General features: G+C 43.1%; 1 protein-coding gene across 4 annotated transcripts in view; it reads left to right on the top strand.

The window, feature by feature from the left end:
* PGM1 (phosphoglucomutase 1) overlaps positions 1-22,159 on the top strand; it is a 61,860-nt gene that overhangs the window by 8,537 nt on the left and 31,164 nt on the right. The window contains exons 1-2 of one of the 4 annotated variants that reach the window (XM_080802630.1): positions 17,243-17,466; positions 17,935-18,038. The exons of 1 other annotated variant lie outside the window; for it this stretch is intronic. In XM_080802630.1, coding sequence (XP_080658756.1) covers positions 18,021-18,038 — 18 coding nt within the window. In that variant the 5' untranslated portion in view covers positions 17,243-17,466; positions 17,935-18,020. Of the gene's footprint in view, positions 1-17,236; positions 18,039-22,159 lie in introns of those variants that run through there. 2 more of the 4 variants (XM_080802629.1, XM_080802627.1) reach the window with 2 other exon arrangements.

Here is a 22,159-nt window from a genome sequence, read left to right as displayed (position 1 = left end):
CCCGGGTTTGGTTGACCAGTGGTCTGCCTTCTGGGGTAGCAGTGGTGACAGTTTTGCCATGGCATAAAAGGTGTGCTGATGCTGCATATTTTAGGTCCTGTTCTGGTGCAGAAGATCAGATTGTATCATTAGTTAACATATACCTTTGGCTGTGAAAAAAAGTCTCAAAAAAAGTTACTTAAACAAAATATAAGTTCATAGTAATAGAACTCTTTCTGTAATAGCCTGGGTATGGGCAGTCTTGGGCTGGTGTGGTGGGTCTGTTGTATAAGTGGTTCTGTATTTCTTTTCTTTTTTGCTTGGCCTTCCCTAGTGAGTTACCCTTATCTGCATGAGCTAAGATGGCTGCCTACCGCATAGGGTCATTCCAGGTAACAGGAAGGAAGTGAAATGAAGGCACACCTTTCTCAGAAACTGTACATCATTTATTTTACTCACATCTTCTTGCCAAAACATAGTCTAAGGCCTCCTCTAGCAGCAAGGGAGGCTAGGATATACCCATGTTATTCTGGGAGCTGTGTATCAGGCTAAACATTGGGGGTGTCAAGCTAAAGGAATGGGATAACAGGTGTTGGGGGACACTCAGCAGTCCTCACTATCCAAACATGCTTTCCAAATCTGCTGAAAACCCCAAAGTCATTTTCAAGTGATAGAGTTACAGAAGAAGACAGAAACAATTTTATATAGGGAACTAGATTTTTGGAAGAGAACCTATCATTTATTCCAACCACCATCTTAGAAAGGAACCAAGGCACGAACATTCCTATTGTGGAGGGCTTTTTAAATAAACTACTTTATTGAGATATGATTCACATATCACACAATTCACCCATTCAAAGTGGACAATTTAATATCTTTTAATGTGTTCACAGACTTGTGCAACTATCACCACAATCTAATTTTAGAATATTTCCATGACCCAAAGTGAAGCCCATGTATTAGCAGTCAGTCCCTCTTATTTCCTTATGCTTTTGACCCTAAGCAACCACTTGTGTATCTTAGGTCTCATAAATTTGTGTGGGTGGGTTTTACATGGCCCAGTTTCGGTTGCTAGGCAGAAGTTACATTTAGCAAGGGAAGTCCCAAGAGGACAAGAAGCAGAGTCAAAGCGTTTGTGTCCAGAACAGTGGAATTAGTGTCCCATGTGTGTGTGCTGTGCTGAGCACTGGAGAAACAGAGTTGAAGATGACCCCTTTCTCAAGGAGTCTTTGGTTGGTTGGGGGAGGACTGACACAAAAAATGAAAATCACCACTACGTTTTTCTCAGCAGACTCCCTTGTCCAAAGCAGACCAGGCTGTCAAAAAAAAAAAAAAAAGGAGGAGAAATTTCTCCAGGAGAATAGCTTCTTCATTTTCATGAGTGTAAGCAATCAGATTTCTTTTTTTACAAACATATTTGAACTTATATATCCAAATTAGTTTTGTACCCTGCCAAATCACCACTCTGGGAACCGTACACTTATTCCAGTGATGCGTCTAGTGCTCAAAGCATTTTGAAACTCCTCTATGGGAATTATTTTTCAGCCAGTTGGTTTATGGGTCACCTAGGAAAACCAGTCACATTATTTTATAGTCATGCCTCATTTTTCACCTAAAACGATGTAACAAGATTTGATCACCCACTTTATTCATTAGACATGGCTCCAACCAATTTTTGTCTCTTTCCAAAGTTCAAATCTATTCTCAGAGGATGAAATTTGTTATGACTGAAGACTTTCAAAGGAAGTGCCACAGACTGTTAAGACAGTTGCTGAGAAAGAGTTCCAGAAATGTTAGTACAGTGTGAGCGCTGTTTGAATAAATATGTTGCTTCCCAAGATGATTGTTTTGAAGGAGATAGCGTTAATTTAAATGAAAGTACTCCGGCATAACTGTTTAAAATGAGTTGCCGTATTTTGTGCTGCCCTGCCGAGAAAGTATCTTAGAAGGTGGTTTATGCTGACGGAGGTTCTGGCATTCTGCTTTCCTTCTGCAGATGCCCATGTTGGCCTGGGGATATGGTTCTCTTCCACTCTGGTAGACATCTAAACATGCTTTGGTTAGGCGTTTAGAAATCATGCACCATGAGAAGGTTTGTTAAAACGCAAGACAAAATGGCCCCGACCTGGGATGAGAGTCTTGTCAGCGCTAAGCCACAGAAACCAGAAACCTAGATGTTAAACGTGTGCCCACCTGACTCCAAGGGCTTGTTCAGGGTTGCACAGAGGCCAGAAGATGGCATACCTGGGTGGGGCTGGGGAAGGATCTTTTCCTTCAGTTGTAAAGCTATTTTGTTACACTGCCTCATGGGGACTCTGAGAAATGCATTCTGTGGAGCAGAATGAAATGAAGTATGTTTAAAAATGAAGCAAAAGGGAAATAAATGTAGGAAACTCAAATGGAATTGGGAGTAAGGTTGGCACCTGTTCCAAGACTCAGACTGCCTCTCTGAGCTGGGCCATGCAGTTGGCACCAAGCCCTATGTAGTCAAATCCAGGAGATAAACATGATCACACGGTTCCCCATATAGCCAGTTCCCCCATGTGTAGATTTGGTATAAAAAGAGTAATAACAATACCTGCCTTGAAATGTCCATGTGAGGTTGGAGCAGAATTCGTGAAGTGCTTACATAGTGGCTGGCATTGTCTTTAGTAAATGGAAGATTTGGGTAGTTCTGATGATCACTGTGGTTCTTCCAAACGCCAAGGCCATTCATTGGAGGGTGGAGGGCGGGTCTTCTGTGTGTTGCCACCATACCCTCCACACAGAAGTCTTACTCTGTCTCTAGCCATACATTATCCCTTGAATTCGATCTGTGAGGCAGAGGTTCACAGTTGCTGTGACTGTCTGTCACAGGCCCATTGAGTTGAGACCTTTATCTTGTTGGAGTTCTGAGGCAGTCCTTCCTTCCTCTTTCAGCGTTTGGTGGCTCCGTGTGTCCTACGTGTATATGGCTGCGTCACCCCAGTCTCGCCCCCTGCCTTCACATGTGTCTGTCTTCTCTTCCGCCTATTTTAAGGATACTTGTTACTGGGTTTAGGGCCCACCAAATAATTCATGATGGTTTCAGCTCGAGATCCTTCATTAATCTCCAAGGTCGCATTCACAGGTTCCAGGTGGACATATCTTTGTGAGGAAAGGGTGGCAATGGCTACCATTCAGTCCGCTTTCAGCTGTCTGAAGAGAAGTTCAGGGAATCGTTAAACACACAGGCGAGCAACCAGCTCCACCTTGAGCAGGGAGGGGAGTACAAGGATGCCTTCTCCCACGAGGGAGACCTCAGCTGAGAGTGAGGTAAGGAAGAAGTCAGGGAGCAGTCCCTGGTTTAATGCATATGGCTAATACCTTCGTTGTTCGATTTAAAAGTCTGCTGCTGGGAATAATTGTTGAGAAGATTCCAGAACTCCATAATCCAAAGTGCTTCTGTGGACTTCTGACCTAATGTCAGATGGAAGACAGGTCACATGGTGGCTCCCTGAATCTTACCAAACGACTTCAGTGCTCAGTGATGGGTTGGAATAGAAGATTTCGGTGCAAATGTCAACTGTACAACTAACTTACTGTACAGTATCATGGAGCCCTGCTTAACTGATGCAAAGCTCAACTTTCTTATTTGTAAAATGGGATTAATTCTAATATCTGTCCCATCTGCGAGTTTTATGAGGATTAAATAATGGGCACACAAGGGTTTTGGGAACTCTAAGATGCAACCCAGACGTGCGTTATGATGGTTGTTTTGAAATTCCACTCTTTTTTTTTTTTTTTTTGAAATTCCACTCTTGCTTCAGGAAAGTCACCCCACTGGTCTGATGTATGCCTCCTGCCAAAACAAATCTCCACATGCAATTTTATCCAGCATCTCTCAAAGTCCAAACCCCAGATGTGCTAACGAATAACCAGAAAGTACAGATATCAGGCCATTTTGAGGATCTTAGTGGGATATCAGAATGACCTCTTTTGCATTTGAATTTGGTGGCAGCATAGCTTTTGATGTCAGACAGACTTGAATTTGATTGCTGGATATGCTGGTTATTAGCAGTTTAATCTGGGGCAAAACTGAACTCTTTTTAAACTCATTTATAAAATTAAAATAATATATCATAGAGGTATATTTAGGAAATAATAAGGTACGTGTCGGGAGTCACCTGGCATAATGCCTCACATGTAGTCATAAGTGTGTTGCTAGTGGGGATTTTGATGGGAAATACAGACACCTTAAACTTCTCTTTGCTAAGGGTCCCTCAGCTGGCTCCCACCTTCTCAGTTTTACTTCTCAGCTTTGTCAATGACCTATCAAGATGCTTCATACCTGTTGGTCTATAAATTTCAGAACAGAAATATCTTTCTTACAGAGAGTAAGCGTTTCCTGCGCAGGGCCTGAGGGGTGGAGGGGGTGGGGGACCAGTTCTACAGACTTGAGGCTTTCGGTAATATATTATCAGCCTGATACTTAGTTATCTCATCTCAAAAGAACACAGCCACCAGCCCAAGTAACCCAAAGAACCCAGAATAACCCAAATAACCCCAGATAAGCAAAACTGTCCCCAAGTAGCTCAAGTGCCCATCACGGCGTTGGGTGTCTGCACACCACGTCTCCCCCTCAGGGATTCCGTGTAGCCATTCTGGTGAACGGTTGGATCTGCTGGCTCCGGCAGCTTCTCCCGAATAGTACTCGAGAGGCTGCTTCTGTCCCGGAGACCTTTGCTGAGCTTCCCGTCATTGCTCAGTATTGTGCTGTGCACGGGGCGTCCACGAGCGCATCGGGACAGTCTCAGCACCCCGTGGAGCTCACTGTCCATTGGGCCTTACAACAGGTGACAGCTGCCTCCTTTAGGGTGCCAGTGGGAGCCCTAGGGAAGGGGGTTTGGAGAAGCAGTCGGGGGAAGGTTCCAGGGGAGATGTGTTCGAGTCAGGTCTTGAAGGATGAAGAAAAGGAAGCCAGGAAACGGCGGGGACGTTCTACATAATGTGGTATGGGGAAAACAAGGAGGCCATTGTGGAAAGGAAGCCCACAGGCTGAGACGTTAAAATAGAAGTCTTCCTAACTCCTGTTGTGCAGAAAGGGAGCAGGCGGCCAGGTAGCCAGTGGCGAGTTATCACCACGTGGGTCCTTAATGCCCGATGCTTGCTTTTACAACACAGGCCAGCCCAAGATGCCGCCTAAGAATTGTCTTGTGACTCTGGTAGGAAGGGAGAATCACGGATGGAGACTTAGGTTAGCAAAGCTAAAAAGCTGTTTATAAGGAAGACTGGGCCACAGGATTTGTCCAGTAACGCATCAAAGCTCTGTTTACTCACTTGTCTTTAACCAGAATATATGGCCTACAACGGGCTGTATGTGACCGGCTGTTTTCATCACGGCAAGTCTTTTCCCTTGGCTTGGTTGATCTAAATCCATATTGTAGAATGTGTGATGCACAGTCCACTCAGTTAAAGCACACACCAAAATTTATTAAAAAAAAAAAATTAGACATGCAATGGAGCTGTGCTTCTTCCTACAGATAGTAGTGGAAGGACCATTAGTGGAAGGGCTGAGATGCTGGGTGGGCCTCTTTTTCTCTTGTTGGCTTTAGTCTCTCTCTCTCCCTGACTGTCTCTCACCTCTTTTCTCCCCGACACTGAAGTTGGCTTCAGGGAACGAGCTCCTCTCTGTCTCTCTCTGCCTGCACTGATACAGGGCTCCTCTTGGAAGCAGCCCAAGTGTTGGGCCTCAACCTCACAGACTAACCAGCTCTGCTCCTTTTTTTTTTTTTTTTTAAGATTTTATCTATTTATTTGACAGACAGAGATCATAAGTAGGCAGAGAGGCAGGCAGAGAGAGAGGAAGGGAAGCATGCTCCCTGCTGAGCAGAGAGCCCGATGTGGGGTTCGATCTCAGGACCCTGGGATCATGACCTGAGCCAAAGGCAGAGGCTTAACCCACTGAGCCACCCAGGCGCCCCTGTGCTCCTTTCACTACTGCAGTTTCTAGCTCTGTTCCTGATTGCTTTTGCACGAGTCTGTGTGCTATAGAAATTACCTAAAATGCCAGTACTCAGGCAGAGTGTGCTATAGTGTGGATGCCTTACGGTTTGGGAAGTTGTCTGATGCTGGGAGTAATTTCATAGTTGTGGTTGGTCTCAGGACAGGGGACCTACTGGGCAACTGCCTGGAAAAGCTCACCTCTGTCATCAGAAACCCTAGCCGCAGAGGTCATAGACCGCTCTTACTTCAACGGTGCAACCATCAAATATTTAGCGACTGTCCGCTCTTCATTCCAGGTACCAAGGTTACAAAATGTGCTTTCTCCTCTTCACTGAGTGAGGGCGGAGGCTTGTTTGTATATTCTAAGCCGTGGCGCATCCTGTGGTGTTTAGTGGTAAGAACCAAGCACCCTGAGGCAAAGAATAGGGGTACCTGTGGAGAGAGGTCTAGCCAAGGACCTCTCGCTCAGACCAGCCACTGTGCTGCGGAGGGATCAGCTGTCCCTGGAGCTGGGCTTGCCTTTTTAAAAAAAAAAATTATATTTATATTAAAAAATTTTTAATACTAGTTTCACAGGGCTGCTATAATCAAACACAACAAACAGTGTGGCTTAAAACGACAGAAACTTATTTTCTCACAGTCCCAGAGGCTTACAGAGAGGCCATGTTCCCTCTGAAGGTTCCAGGGAATCCTCCCCTGCCTCTTCCAGCTTTGGGGGTGGCCATAGTCACTGGTGAGCAGAGCACCCGTCTCTGCTTCTGGCCTCACTTGCTTTTCTTCCCCCTGTGCCTCTGTCCCTGAATCTCCACACCCTATATGAAGACACCAGTCATTGGATTTAGGACCTACTCTAATCTAGTATAACCTCCTCTTCATTTGATCACATCTACAGAGACTCTTTTTTTTTCAAATAAGGTCATATTCACAGGCATCTGGGGTCAGGAATTCAACATAACTTTTTTTTGGGGGGGGGGGCAATCCACAACCTGTGAACCAAGTGCAGGGGGTTGTGCAGACCACCAAAGCTCATATACTTTGCACTTGGGCCGTATCTCTTTGACAGGCACCTGGGATCCATTTCCTCTTCATTTTCTTTAAATTCAAATATGCTTGGTCACCCAAAGGAACCAGACAGCTTAAGTGGGAGCTTTGGCATTAAAACTGATGTTGAAACCTGCCTTTCCAATTGATCAGTTGCAAGTCGTGGAGCAAGTCATTCACTTCTCTCAGCCTCAGTGTCCTCTTCTGTAAAATGGGAACAGTGAGATTACCTGCATCTCTAGGCTGTTATTAAGCCTGCTTGAGGGGCGCCTGGGTGGCTCAGTCAGTTAAGTGTCTGCCTTCAGCTCAGGTCATGATCCCAGGGTCCTGGGACTGAGACCCGCATCGGGTTCCCTGTGCAGCGCGGGAACCTGCCTCGCCCTCTCCCACTCCCCCTGTTTGTGTGCTCACTCTCTCTCTTCTCTCTATCAAGTGAATAATAAAATCTTAAAAAAAAAAGCCTGCATGAGAACCTATGTGTACTGCTCTGCACTGGGCTGTATGCTCTTTATACCATCTCATTTCATCTTTTCAACAACTCTGAAAACACTGGTATTTACTCCTGTTTCACAGTTGAGGAAAAAGAAGGTAAGTGATTTGCCCAAGATCCCTAAGATATTAAAAATTATCCAGAGTTGGGATCAAACCCAGATTTCCACTGTGCTTCATTCCTAGAGGTAGGCTTGAGGGAGAAAGAGAGCATGCACAAGTGGGGTGAGGGAGGAGAGGTAGAGGGAGGGGGGGAGATAGAATCTCAAGGAGACTCCCCACTGAGCACGGAGCCAGATCCCATGACCCTGAGATCGTGACCTGAGCTGAAATCAAGAGTTGGGTACCTAACTGACTGAGCCACCCAGGTGCCCCAGACTAGACAAAAAAAAAATTTTTTTTTTTAGATTTTATTTATTTATTTGAGAGAGAGAGCGAGAGAATACAACCAGGGTTGGGGGGGAGAGGGAAAGGGAGAAGCAGGCTCTCCACTGATCAGGGAGCCAGCCGGATGTGGGGCTTGATCCCAGGACTCTGGATCATGACCCAAGGCGAAGGTAGATGCTTAACCAACTGAGCCACCCAGACGCCCCATAGATTGCTGTTTTAAAAAAGCTATTATTGATTATTTGCCATTTACGTGGCTACATACTATGGTAAGAAGCAGCACAGCACAATGGCTGAGTGTGGGCTCTGTAACCAGATTGCCTGTGTTCAAACCCAGCTCCTCAGTTTCCCAGCTATCATCAGATGATAAATCAGTATCATCAGTATCCCTAGGTGTCCTTGTCCCTAAGATGGTGCTGAGAATGATAGCATTGATTTTACAGTGCTGTTGTAGAGATCTAATGAGTTGATGCTTATAAAGCCTTTGGAACACTGCCCAACACACCGACCTACTGTGGTTATTTTCGGCATGCAACAACCTTAAAAGCAGGTGTCATTGTCTCTATTTTACAAATAAGAAAACTGAGGCCAGGAAGGCCATACACAGCCAGAGGTGGCAAAGGCAGAATTCAGACCCAGGCCTATCTGACTCCAAAGCCCTCTGGTTATAGCAAGGGCCATAGTTCCTTTCCCTCACCTTTTCCCTGCCCATTGTACATTCCATGACCCAGTCCTACCTAGACAGCATCGATTGTTTCTTGCCTGGTCTAACCTGCTCTAGAGATCAGAGGCTGGCTTAGAAGGATGTGATCAGTCCTTATCCACATGTCTTTCTGATTTTGGTAGTTTGGATAACATTTATTGACTGCCACTCTCTGGTTAGGCATTCTGATAAGCACTTTACATGCCTTTTCTCATATACTGTCAGAATTTTTATCGGAAGCTTTACTACCCTTATTTCACAGAAACTTAGGCTCACAAAGATTCCACAGAAAAAGACATTCCCTGTTTGTGGCCACCTTCATTCACTTCCTTTATACCTGGACATCCTAGTTTGATCAGGCCTTGCAATTGAAAAAGTCCTTAATAATGAGACAGAGAACGACCTCACCATACCTTTCCTCTTCTTAAAAATCCAGAAATCCCTTCATATTTTTATTATGTGATAGAGTGCCAACCACTGTCTGCAACAAAACTCTAGGGGGCATGATTCCCATTGTATTTGGAGTGAGTGGGGCCCCCTGGTCTGTGGGTTGTGTGATGCCGCTAGCACGCCCCCTTGTGAGGTCATGAGAAATCTTGACTGTTTTTCCATTTTTTACCACAAGAGGGAAACATACAACCACAAGTGATTTGAACATCAACCTTTTAGATCCATTTTTTAGATTAATTATTTAATTAATTCCTTTTTCCTTTTTTTTTTTTTTAACCCAAGGGGTTTTCATACATATTTCTGGTAATAGCCAGAATATGTGCAAATACTCTGTTAGCACCAAATGAATATTCTTAAGGGAGTTAAATGAAAACTTTCTTTTTTTTTTTTTTTTTTTTTTTTTTTTTTAAGATTTTATTTACTTATTTGACAGACAGAGATCACAAGTAGGCAGAGAGGCAGGCAGAGAGAGAGGAGAAAGCAGGCTCTCCACGGAGCAGAGAGCCCGATGCGGGGCTCGATCCCAGGACCCTGGGATCATGACCTGAGCTGAAGGCAGAGGCTTTAACCCACTGAGCCACCCAGGCGCCCCAAATGAAAACTTTCTTGAAGATGTTCCAAAAAGGAAACGGAAGATACCTATAAAAATTCTTTGTGAACCATGTAAGTTTCTGTTTTTATAGGTCAAAATGACCGAATATTGGTAATTCCTAATAAAACAGGAGCCCTTCTCACAAGTGCGGTATTTAGGAAAAGGCCTCCTAAGCCCCTTGCATCTTCAAAGATTTGTTTTTGGTTTTAGCCACATGAATTAAGGATGCATTTGTGGAGGTGAGGAATGCCATCCTTACCTTCTCTCTCACCTCTAGGAGCTCATATCTCCCTCTTGAGTTCCCAGATTAGCACTTCTTACTCCATTTTTTCTCTTTTAAACAATTTGTTGACTTACCTCTCTCTCTCTTTAGACCAAAATTTCCTTGACAACTTGAGTCTGTCCTCTTCCCGTGGTCCATAGCGTTTGGTGAAATGAATGCAGCAAGTCAGTCTATGTAGTAACTGCTGGGTGCATGGGTGGATAAACAGATGGACAGCAGACGGGACAGATGCTGACGGACGTGCACGCTCTGATGCAACTATTTTATTTTTAATTTCAAAATATGCTCCAGGAGTCTTTTTGAGCCTGAGACTCTGCACAGCTCTAAGCCATCCAGCCCTTGGAATTCTTCAGACCTTGTACCTTCTTTATAGTTTAATGCAATTTCTCTTTTTCTTTAAGGGATATTTCCTCACTCTGTTAAAACACATATACCCGTAGATAGGTATGAAACACAGCTGCATAGTTTCAGATTGATTCAGGGTAGTAATAAAAGCTAAGGCTTATGTAGGGCTCACAAGGCAACAGAACCTGCAATGCTAAGTTCTTTACATTTATTAACTCATTGTGTCTTTATAAGATAAACCATGCTGTATGTCCTATTGTCTTTCTTTAACTCTCCTTAAAGGATGCATTGTTTAAATTGACATATAATTGACATGTAACATCATATTACTTTCAGGTAAACAGCATAATGATTTGATATTTGTGTTATATATTTGTGCAAAATGATCACCATAAGTCTAAATAGGTATTATTTTCAGTCTCTATTTTAAAGATGAGAGAGTGAGGGCCCCAAGAAGTTGGGTATTTTGCCCAGGGTCACCCAACTAGTAAGTGGTACTTACTAGTGTACTAAGTGGCATTCTATACCAGCTCTGGTTTTAGAACTTTTGTGTATCACCTCATTCAACTACGACTGCAAACAGTGAGTGAGCTAGGGGGTCTGTTATTCTCCCTGTTTTTACAGATGAGGCCACGGGCACACAAAGAGTTTGAATGACTTTTCCGAGGTCTTACAGCTAGTGGCCCACAGAGCTGGGTTACCAGCCTGTCAGTAGGGCCTCACGGCCCATTCCCTGAAACGTTACAGCAAATTGTCTGCCTCTGATTATTTAAACTTCAAACTGTAAATATCACAAAGTTTTCGTGAATGTTCCATTGTTCTCTTACCTCAGACTTAAAAGCATAAGTCCAAATAGGTTGCTCAACTGCACATTAGAAATTGGAAATATAAGATTAATCTGTTAGATAAACTAATATCCCAGATTCTCCTAACATACTTACAATATCAAATATGCTTAGATTTTCTCCCAAACTTACTGCAAAAATATTAATGCTACAAGTCTGATTTATTTTGTTTTCTGTACACTATATGAATGTGATTTACTTCATATCCATACTTAATTCTAAATCTTCCTGTGTTTAAAAATGCCCTCTTCAGGGGGCACCTGGGTAGTGTATTGGGTTGAGCTTCCAAATCTTGGTTTCAACTCAGGTCATGATCTCATAGTCATGATCTCATGGTTGTGAGATCGAGCCCTGTGTCGGGCTCCACGCTCCACTTGGAGTCTGCTCAAGACTCTCCCTCCCGCCCGCCCCCCCCCGCCCCCACTCCCCCGACGCGTGCATGTGTACGCTTTCTTTCTCACTTGTGCGCTCTCTCAAATAAATAAATAAATCCTTTAAAAAAATGCTCTCTTCAAAAACGAGTCTCTCACCCCAACAGTTAGGAGTGATCTTTCCCATTGAATTGGGGTGACAGCGTCAGCCGGCCGAAGTGCATGTTGACTGGAGAGCTGAATAGGAAACCACCCCAGTCCAGAACACAAGGTCAATAGGGCATCTCATGCAGCGTGTGTTCACAGACCACATTCCCTCATTCTCATGTCTGCTGAATCTGCAGTCCCCGCCCTCTTGAGAAGATTCATGTAACCTATTTAATGCTTGATTCCATTCTGAACTGTTTTCCAGTTCTTTCCCTACATTGGGCCTGCAAACCTTAGAGATGTCTAAATGAGCCACAGGTGTCTCCTGAATAGCGTTCAGGTGTTCTCACGTATTGTGTAGCCGTCGGTCACCATTTATGGATATTCTCGTGACACGACTGTCCCTGCCCCACAGCTCCTGAATTTACCTATCTTCCCAGTTCAGAGACTAACTAAATCGACTCTATACTTTTTTGAGTCCTAATTCTAGATTCCTGGGAGGGAAAATATGAGTGATCTAGCTTGGGACAGATATCCACCTCTGGCGATCCTGGCCTGGCACCAGGGTCTTATAGTAGAACATGGCTCTAGGAGTCTACTCTTATGGGGTGGCTAGGGCACAGCTCTCCGAGAAGAGAGGGGATGGGTGGAAGGCACTGTGTGGAGAAGAGGTCTGAGGAAAGAGGTTATTTGGGTGGTGTCTTCATGTTGGAGGAAGAAAATCCCAGCAGGGTTCAAAGTAGCCCCAGGACTTAAAGTTGAAGTCTTGTGCAGGAGGCCGGCAGACGAGCAGCTTTGGTCAAGACCCCGCTGACAGGATCCTCAGAGCCACCGCAGCCAGGGAAGGAATCCTTTCTTGCAGCCCTGTTCATCTTTTTCCAGTCTCTCCTTCTCAAAGGTATTTGATGCACCACTGGCATCCAGTTAACTTTCCAAAAACCTATCAGTTTAGATTCCTTTTGCTTAAAAGCTTCTTTAGCTTCCGGTGCCTACAAAATCAACTGTCGTGTGTTTCAGGAGACTCTGTAGTCTTGCTCCAGCTTTTTCCGGTCTCACCCCATTCCTGTAATGTCTCAAGAGCTGTAGGTCTGTGCATGCACCTCTGGGACAGGGTTGAGGCCACCACCCGGTGGTGGCTCCTTTGATGTGAACTTCTTCTTCTTCTTCTTTTTTTTTTTTTTAACTTTATTTATTTATTTGATAGAGAGAGACACAGCGAGAAAGGGAACACAAGCAGGGGGAGTGGGAGAGGGAGAAGCAGGCTTCCTGCAGAGCAGCAAGCCCAATGTGGGCTGGACCCCAGGACTCTGAGATCATGACCTGAGCAGAAGGCAGATGCTTAACGCCTGAGCCACCCAGGCGCCGCTGATGTGAACTTCTTAAGAACAAAGGTCCATGCACTTTTTTCTCTTCTCCTCCACCTCCTGAAAATGAAAAAAAAATTTCACAGCTTTAAATTTTTTTCTAGTTCACAACCTTTCAGAGATACTTAGCAAGGTTGTCCTCATAAAAACCCTGTGAGGCAGGTATGATCCTCTTATAGAGATGAGGAGACAGGATGGGGAAGGGGAGGGGCTACCATTTACTGATCTGCTAGATGCCAGACACAGCACTATGTGTTTTCACACAGGTTACCGGATTCAATTCCCGGGACAACTTTGAGAGCTTTCCCCATTTTATAGGCTCGGTGCAGTTAAGGAACTTGCTCAAGATCAACTTTCTCATGCAGTTCAAAGTCAAAGCTTTGAGCCCTGGTTGTGTCTGGCTCCTAAACATACGCACTATCCTGTGATGCCTAGCCTGGGGCTGGCATTCATGACGTCGTTACCTACTGTTGGTGGGAGAAATGAGTAAGTGTCTTCCTCTCACACCTGTCACACACCCCAACCACTCAGGCAGGCACCCTCAGCTGTCACAAGTGCTGGGCGTCAGACTGGGGGTCTGATGATCCCTGCTGCTTTTAGCCCAATTACTAGCTTTCTTCCTAATGCTTCCATCTAGAGACAGGGTTAGCCATCCCACCCCCATGTCCACCACCGTGGCATAAGCTAAAGAACATGGTAGTCAGCTGCCCAGTAAGTATTTACTGATGGAAAGAAAAATAGAATGATTGAAGAGTGGGCAAGTCTACAGTTTCTGTTGTGTTCTATCTATTAGGAAGGTATCCGCAGATCAGAATGGGAGCTGGAGTCTTTGTGAGGCCGGGAATGAAGGGGTTCATAACTCTGCCATTGTGAAATTGATGGGACCCAAGACCAGTATGAAAGTTCCTTGTCTGAAGGGAGTAATCCTTAAATCCCCCATATGGTTTAAATGTAATTTGTGTCATTGTGAAGGAGTACTGGCAACGCAGGCGAATTCATTAGGCCAAATTGGGTTCGCTATGCTCGACAGTAACGTTTCCGAAGATGAAGTTCAACCTTTGCTGGAGAGCTAAAACAAATGAGTTTCTTAATAGCTGCCCCACTTAGTCTACACGTCGTAGGAAGCTTCATGTTCTTAATGCCCCTTCTTTTTTAACCACACTTCACAGTTCATCTAACATTGCTGCTTCTGGTAATATTTTTATATGGGGTTGAGTTCTATAGTGTCCATAAAATTACGACTCGGGCCAGTTTTTAGAATAGAAGCTTTTCTAGGGCAAGGGTGATATCTTTTTGCTTTAGTTTTGCATCCTGACCAATACTGTCCCAGACATGCGTAGTTGCTGACAATGTTACTGTCCATTCTGGGGTGTAGAACTCTTTCCTCTGGAGGTTTAGATTCAGCGTGCACTTAAATTGCTGGGTATTCGTTGACATGTGCGAGAGCCATGAGAGGGAATTTTCCCCAATCCATGCCTTGCTGGAGGGCTGGCTCACACACAGGGAGGGAAAGAGGCCATGTGCCCACCTAGGTATTTCCATGCAAGAGGGATGCGCTGGGTTCACCCACTGGGTTCACTTAGTGACCTGATTCCACAGGTTAGACATGTCTGATCTCTTAGTGCTCAGTCACGGCCCAGTCACCCAGAAGTTTCCTTTTGCGTTAAATAATTTTTAAAATATAAAGATGATCTACAGGGAAGGTATATATAAAAAAATCTTGAAATTAAGAGGCAAATAATAATCAACCCCTAGTGGCATATCAGGTTATTGGAAGAGTACCTACATTACCAAGCTTGCAATATTTCTTTCTAAGCTTTGGAAACTTTTTTTTTTTTAATAGGATAATCTTTTTTTTTTTTTTTAAGGTTATTTATTTAAGAGAGAAAGAGCGCATGAGCACAAGCAGGTGGAGGGGCAGAGAGGGAGGGAGAAACAGACTCACTGTTGAGCAGGGAGCCCCATGCAGAATGCGATCTCTGCACTCTAGGATCATGACCTAAGCTAAAGGCAGATGCTTAATGGACTGAGCCACCCAGGGGCCCAGAAAGTTTTTTTTTTCAACTTTTAAGAATCAGAATAGTTATATTTGGAATACTTCCTGTATCAGTTAGTTTTCAGATAGTTAGAAACTGGTGCTGTGTCCCAGAGAAGGTTTAATTCAGGGGAAGTGCTCCTTTTACAACACTTATGGTGTAAAAAAAATTTTTTTTAGAAACAAGTTATGGTTCCCATGAAGACACAGTAGTAAGCTGAGGTGTTCTAGTGTGTGATGTGGCCACGGTCTTCAAGAAAAAAAAGTATTTCCTGTCCTTTGAAGCAAGAACCGTTGGATCTCATGCTGCGAACAAACCCACTCTTATGATTGTTTTTTTTTGTATTGAACATCTACTTTGAATTTGCATAATTATGCCTTGATTCTTCGTGACTTCTCATTTTATGACATTGATTTGCATTAGTCAAACTGTAAATAAAATCAGTGCATGGGGAAAAAAAAATCAACAACATGTTAACTCTCTTGGTTCTAGCTTCAGGAACTGAGCTTCACCAAGAGATGGCAGACCACCAGCAGAGAACATGCTGGATCGTGTGGGCAAAGACGTTCCAGCTGGGGATGTTGGAGTACCGTTTTGACCAAGTGCCCCTAGGTCTAGCCTGGGATTTCAAGAACTTGTTTTTTTTTTTTTCAAGAACTTATTAAGAAAACTACCAAATATGTAGCCGGTTGCTCTATTATTCCCAATGAATAGATTATTGGGTTGATATTTTATAAATCTTGATCTATTATTAAATATGTCAAGACACATATGCTTGGCCTAATTTGCAAACTTATCTAGAACCAGAGAAAACTTGGCACCAGACTTAAAAAAAAAATAAATTTAAAAAACGCCTTTATTGTCATTGCCAGCAGTAGGCATGTAAACTATGGTTAGTATAGCAAGCTGACTTCATAAATTAATTTCTAAAGAATTTTATCTTTAAGAAGTAAATAAAAGCCCCAAATAAACTATAAAACGTGTCCTTTGGCCAACTGTTTTGCGACTTAGTAGACATGGTCTTGCAAATTGTTTTGATGTTATGTCTCGAGGTCTTCCCTGCACTTGGACCAGCACCGTTTGTCATTTGAAGGAGACCAGGCTTCTCTGCCAGCAGCTGCTTTCGGCTCTGGGGCCCGTCCCCTCAGCTGGTTCTGCAGAGAGGGCAGTCTGCTGCTCGCAGTCCTGTTTGCTTTCGGACCTTGCTTGACAAGTTAGTAGAAAAATACTCAGATTTTGTTTATCAAGTGATTATTCATGTTTCGCTTGAAAACCTGGACTCCAGTGCATGTCAGACTCTCCAAACATGTGGTGTAACTAGCCCTGGTTTACTTTTTAAGCATCCTTGACAAGTTCACCAAAACCTTGACAATGGAGTTTCTTAATTGTCAACTTCTGCTGAACTAGATAAGGAAACATGCATTTAAATAGATCATTAATAAAATCTTAGGGACCAAATGGGGGTTGGATATTAAATTTATTCAGGTAGAATGTTTTAAAACATCTTAGGTTCTTCAAATGCAAAGGACTTAACCTGCTTCACTAAAAATGTTTTCTTAAAAGCCAAGTCTATGTAAAACTGAGAAAATGGGAGACACTTGGGTGGCTCAGTCGGTTAAGCATCTGATTTGGCTCAGGTCATATTCTCAGGGTGCTGAGATCGAGCCCGGTGTCAGGCTCCCTGCTCAGCGGGGAGTCCGCTTCTCCCTCTCCCTCCGCCTGCCGCTCCCCCTGCTTGTGCCCTCTATTTCTCTGTCAAATAAATAAAATATTTTTTAAAAACCTGAGAAAATGAAAACACAAAGTTTAATCTTACATTCATATTATTTGTCCAGATAATAACTTGATCAAACCTCATGCACTTAGAAAAAAATACTTTTTTTCCTCCCTGTTTCTCTTGCATTTTCAAGGATTTGGTGCGTCTCCATTCCCACATTTCCCTAAATTCAAGGGAATAACCAAGGTATTGATCATTCAGGGCATATTTGTAGGTATCTACTCTTCTGGAGCTGAATACTGTCTTGTTAAATCCTTGGTGGGCAATGAATAAATTTGTTCTGTTTGGTGACTTTCTTCCTTCCAACTGGAATTGCATGTGGGAAGTAAAAAATTACTTGGGTATCAAAATGATGGTGATGTAAGGAAACCAGAGGTAACTGAGATCCCTCACTTCCATTTTAAGATTGACCTTTAACTTGCTAGGATGGCATGGGACAACTGTAGCAGCAGATGGCCTTCTCGGTGACGAGTGCCCAGAGAGGCTCTGCGTTAAGAGGTGTCGGGAGCAGCGGGAGCCACACCAGGGTGTCCTGTTCACGATTAGCCTGCTTTTTGGGACTGCGCTTGCTCCTTCGTTGCATGGGCTCTGCGAGTGGAGGCTGGCAGCCATCTGGTGTTTGTGACGGAAGGCTGCCACAGGCAGTATCCTTGGACTATCTAACAGGGGAGATGCGGCAAAAATAATTGAAGGGTATTTGGCGTCGTTATGTGGGCAGAAGTATCCTCACCAAAACAACTTGGAAAATGTGTTTTTTGTGTGGGTGTGGATGGGTGTGTGGCCCTTAACTTTTTAACCGTGGGTGACGACAGCAAGGACTTAACAGAGCTTCCTGGTTGAGAGAGATCAACCTCTCCTTTAGTTACTCAGATGACACTGTTGCAGCTTCAGGTCGGACAGACTATTTTGAGGACCCTTGCCTCTTCCCTGAACACCCTCGCTGAGCCAAGTGGTGAAAATGAAAGATGAGTAATTTTGGTGAATGGATTTCCGGGAAATACAGGAAAATGGAAGAAGGTCCTCTCCCTCTGTTGACCTTTGCTACCGCACCCTACCATGACCAAAAACCAGGAACTAGTGGATTACGGAAGAAAACCTATTGTTTTGAGGCGAAGCCATGTTATCTGGAGAATTTCATCCAGAGTCTGTTCTTTTCCATAGACCTCAAAGATCGCCAGGGATCCTCACTGGTGGTTGGTGGAGATGGGCGGTATTTTAATAAGTCGGCGATAGAAACAATAGTGCAGATGGCGGCCGCCAATGGGGTTGGTATACGATAATTATTATTATGTTTCTGGCTCTCCACATATGCTTCTTTCTTCGTTTTGCAGAAATATACAAGAGTACAAGGATTTGTATGTTGTATACACTTCAGTTCTACTAGCATCCCTATAGCGTTTCATTGTGACTGCAGAAAATGTGTATTGTGATATTACTCCTGACATTACAGTAGTCATGTTGGGATCTAGGAATGTAAGTTTGGCTCCTTTTGTGTTGTACTCCATGCCTTTTGCTTGAAAAAGTACCTGCTGCTTTTTAAACATTAAAGCACACCCCCCAGCCTTAAGCTGTCTTATCTACATTCTAACCTAGTTCCGAGGGGTACCCTCGCCTATATAAGACGGCTCTAATGAGTAGAGGAGCGAGGAGGATTTTGTTTTCTTTCAATGGCTTCCTTGTTGAAGTTCAGTCACTTGTCAAACAGGAAAACAAAAGCCAGGGCGTGCTGTTGTTTGTGGGTCCTGGTAGTCATGCAGAAATGCCAGGAGGGGATTGAAAATGTTAGGTATAAGCCTACCAAGAGGACCTGTTACAGGGGAACCTGCTTATAATGACCTTGGACACAAAGAAGCCCTGTGTGCGGCGAATTTGTGCAACAGGGTAGAGTTCATAACTCCTATAAGACTATAATATAAGGAGGCTCGGCTGAGAGCTCGGCATTGTGAAAAACTGCATTGGCCAAATTAACCAAATCAGAAGGAATCTTGCGCCAGAAGGCATTGATCTTGATAATCTAACAATTTGCACAGTCCCAATGATTTGCAGGAAGGTGGGCAGCAGGACATTGCTGTTTTTGCTCTGCAGATTCCTCTTTGGGACCAAAAATGTATTTTCAGTGTTTTAGATTATACTTAGCAATAATTTGGAGCACACGGTCCCTCAGAACTCACAAATTTTAAAAATCTGTTGTATTTCCTTTCCGAGAGTGATTCTGGTCCTGAGAACATAAAAATTTAGCATGGCAACCAAATGTGTTGGGCTTTTGCCGTCGGTCTCTTTTAAATAATATGCCAAGCAGGTGTGATTGCAAAACCCAAATTAAAAGCAAAAATAGAAACACACCACCAAATTAAATTTTAAAATGTTTGTAGTTTGTAGATCCTATTGTTTATAATGCGAAGTTTCCTTCCTACCCAGTTTCAGAATCTGAATGCCTCTCATGTAAAAATTGCTGATAAAGCACTCAAATATGAAATTATTATGAAGCATACAGATTTTTAAAATAAAATGTGACATGTTGTAAATTTCACCTTTGAGGAGAGCTGCAAAGGGAAAGGTATTAAGATGCTTTTAATCTTTAGAGAAAGAACGAAAGGAACATTATTTCTCCGCATATATCTAGATCGTTGAGTGGATGTGGTACACTGTCCCCTTTGCTGTGATATATTTGGCTTCATTTCATTTTTGTGTGGAGCTGAAGGATGTTGGAAGAGGTGGTAGGAATGTGTAATTCAGGCAGACCCTATAGACTTGCTCAGATTTACGATCTGAAGGTTTGCTAAATAATACATTTAAGTGATAATAATTGACTAAATATGGTAAGTGCCTATTTGTTAGAGCTGTGGCAGCCCAAGCAGTATTTTCAAATCTTCTCAAGGGCATTCTTGATTTAGAATAGTGTTGCATTTAAAGCAGTCATGCAACCAAACTGAATTACGGAAAACATTTAGTGGACCTGTAAAGCACTTTAATCTGATAAAACCTATCACCTCCTAGATGGTTTGATTCCTTCCTTTTCTAACATATCCTCAGTTCTGACTCCTGTAACATCCTGTAACTGTGGACAGAGCTCTAGGGAGGAAATGTAAAGGAAAGATAATTTATTGCCACAGGTTTGTTCCCTTGCCACCTCTATCAATACCCACTCTACCCTTAAGCCGATTCTTGGAAGCCTCTTCAGCCTAGTGAGCTAAATGAAGATCATTTCATTTTTTCCCTCTTTATTACACTTTTATCTGCTGCATTTGTGGACTGTAGAATATAATTTGCCTTTGTTAGAAGTTTCCCTTTGTTTTTATTTGCATAGAGCTATCTGCATTTACAAGAAGTTTTTTTTACATGATGCTTTTGTGAGCTAAGAAGTACAGGAAATTTTAATGTACAAAATAAGACATTAGTGGGCCCCTGTTTATAATACTGATATCTCATTTGGTCTCCAGAGCTTTTAATGTAGAGATATGTTTAGAAATAAGAATATGTGTGTATAACTAGCAGGGCAAAGAACATGGAACTTGTTTCTTTGTGAAACATAAGAAAACATGAGGCCCTGTTTTTTTGTTTTTAATTTTTTTTATTAGCATATAATGAATGTATTATTTGCCCCAGGGGTACAGGTTTGTGAATCACCAGGTTTACACACTTCATAGCACTCACCATAGCGCATACCCTTCCCAATGTCCATAACCCAGCCACCCTATCCCTACCCCCCACCCCCCAGCAGCCCTCAGTTTGTTTCCTGAGATTAAGAGTCTCTCTTTTTTTTTTTTTTTATAAGATTTTAGGACAACCAAGATCATCCATTTTTTTTTTTAATTTATTTATTTGACAGATAGATCACAAGTAGGCAGAGAGGCAGGCAGAGAGAGAAGGGAGGAAGCAGGCTCCCTGTTGAGCAGAGAGCCCGATGCGGGGCTCGATCCCAGGACGCTAGGATCATGACCCGAGCCGAAGGCAGCGGCCTTAACCCACTGAGCCACCCAGGTGCCCCGAGATTAAGAGTCTCTTATGGTTTGTCTCCCTACTGATCCTATCTTGTTTCTTTTTTTTTTTCCTTCCTTACCCCCCACAGCCTCCCTGCCTCTCAAATTCCTCATAATCAGAGAGATCATATGATAATTGTCTTTCTCTGATTGACTTATTTCGCTCAGCATAATACCCTCTAGTTCTATCCACGTTGTTGCAAATGGCAAGATTTTGGGTTTTTTTGATGGCTGCATGGTATTCCATTTGTGTACGTATATATATACATACACACCACATCTTCTTTACCCATTCATCTGTTGATGGACATCTAGGTTCTTTCCATAGTTTGAGGCCCCGTTTTTTAAAAGGAAAACTAAGTTTGCTCCATGTCATGTTGGATGATAAAATGGCACGTAAACGGTGAGGTATCCTTCCTGGTAGTGTGTCATGTGGGAAGGAGTAGTGGGAGGGAGAAGGAAGGACAGGAAAGCCTGTTTGATGGGGGAACTTTCAGTACCAGGTAGAGGGAATTATCTGAAAGTTGGTAGACACTTGGGAGCCAGGGAAGGATTTTTCTTTTTTAAAAATACATTTTTTTTTTCTGTAGTAAAGTATATGTAAGGTAAAACTTAGTGTGTCAGCCAATTTTAAGTGCACACTCGGTGTTATTAATTATACTCACAATATTCTGCAACCATCACCATTATCCATTTCCAGAACTTTTTTCTCATCCCATCTGAAACTCTGTACCCACTAAACGATAACTTCCCATTGCTCCTCCCTCACCCCCAGCAATCTCTGTTCTACTTTCTGCCTATGAATTTGCCTTCTTCTATGTATGTCATTTAAGTGGAATCATACAATACTTGTCCTTATGTGTCTGGCTTATTTTAGCTAGTGCAATTTTTTCAAGGCTCATCCACATTGTAGCATGTATCAGAATTTCATTCCCTTTTATGGCTGAATAACATTCCACGGTGTATATATGCCATATTTTGTTTATGCATTCATCTGTTGATGGGCCTCTGGCTATTGTGAATAATTCTGCTATGAACATGGGTACACAAGTGATCTCTTTGAGTCCCTGCTTTCTTTTGTGTCTACAGCTAGAATTGGAATTTCTGGATCGTATAGTACAGGGAAGGTTTTTTGCATAGAGACACAGAACTATGGTTTAAAAAGATGAACTAGGTGGCCCTGAGTTGGAAGGATGAGTTCAGCCAGGGTAGAATAAGGGAGGTACAGGTGGGAGAGAGAAAGGGGAGATTGAGTCAGGAGCTGTTGCAGTTCTCCAGATATTGTCCAGGGAAGGATGGTGATAGAGTATTAGCTCCTCAATATCAGGTTGAGGATTAATATTCCCAAGGGTGATTCACAGGATAGAGTATTCTTTGGAAGGAGAGACTTTGATCCACTGTTACCT

The sequence above is a fragment of the Martes martes genome, assembly GCF_963455335.1.
Source record: "Martes martes genome assembly, chromosome: 4".
In the NCBI taxonomy this organism is placed as follows: Eukaryota; Metazoa; Chordata; class Mammalia; order Carnivora; family Mustelidae; genus Martes; species Martes martes.
Note: the sequence above shows the minus strand (reverse complement) of the source record. Positions and strands in the feature narration are given on the sequence as shown.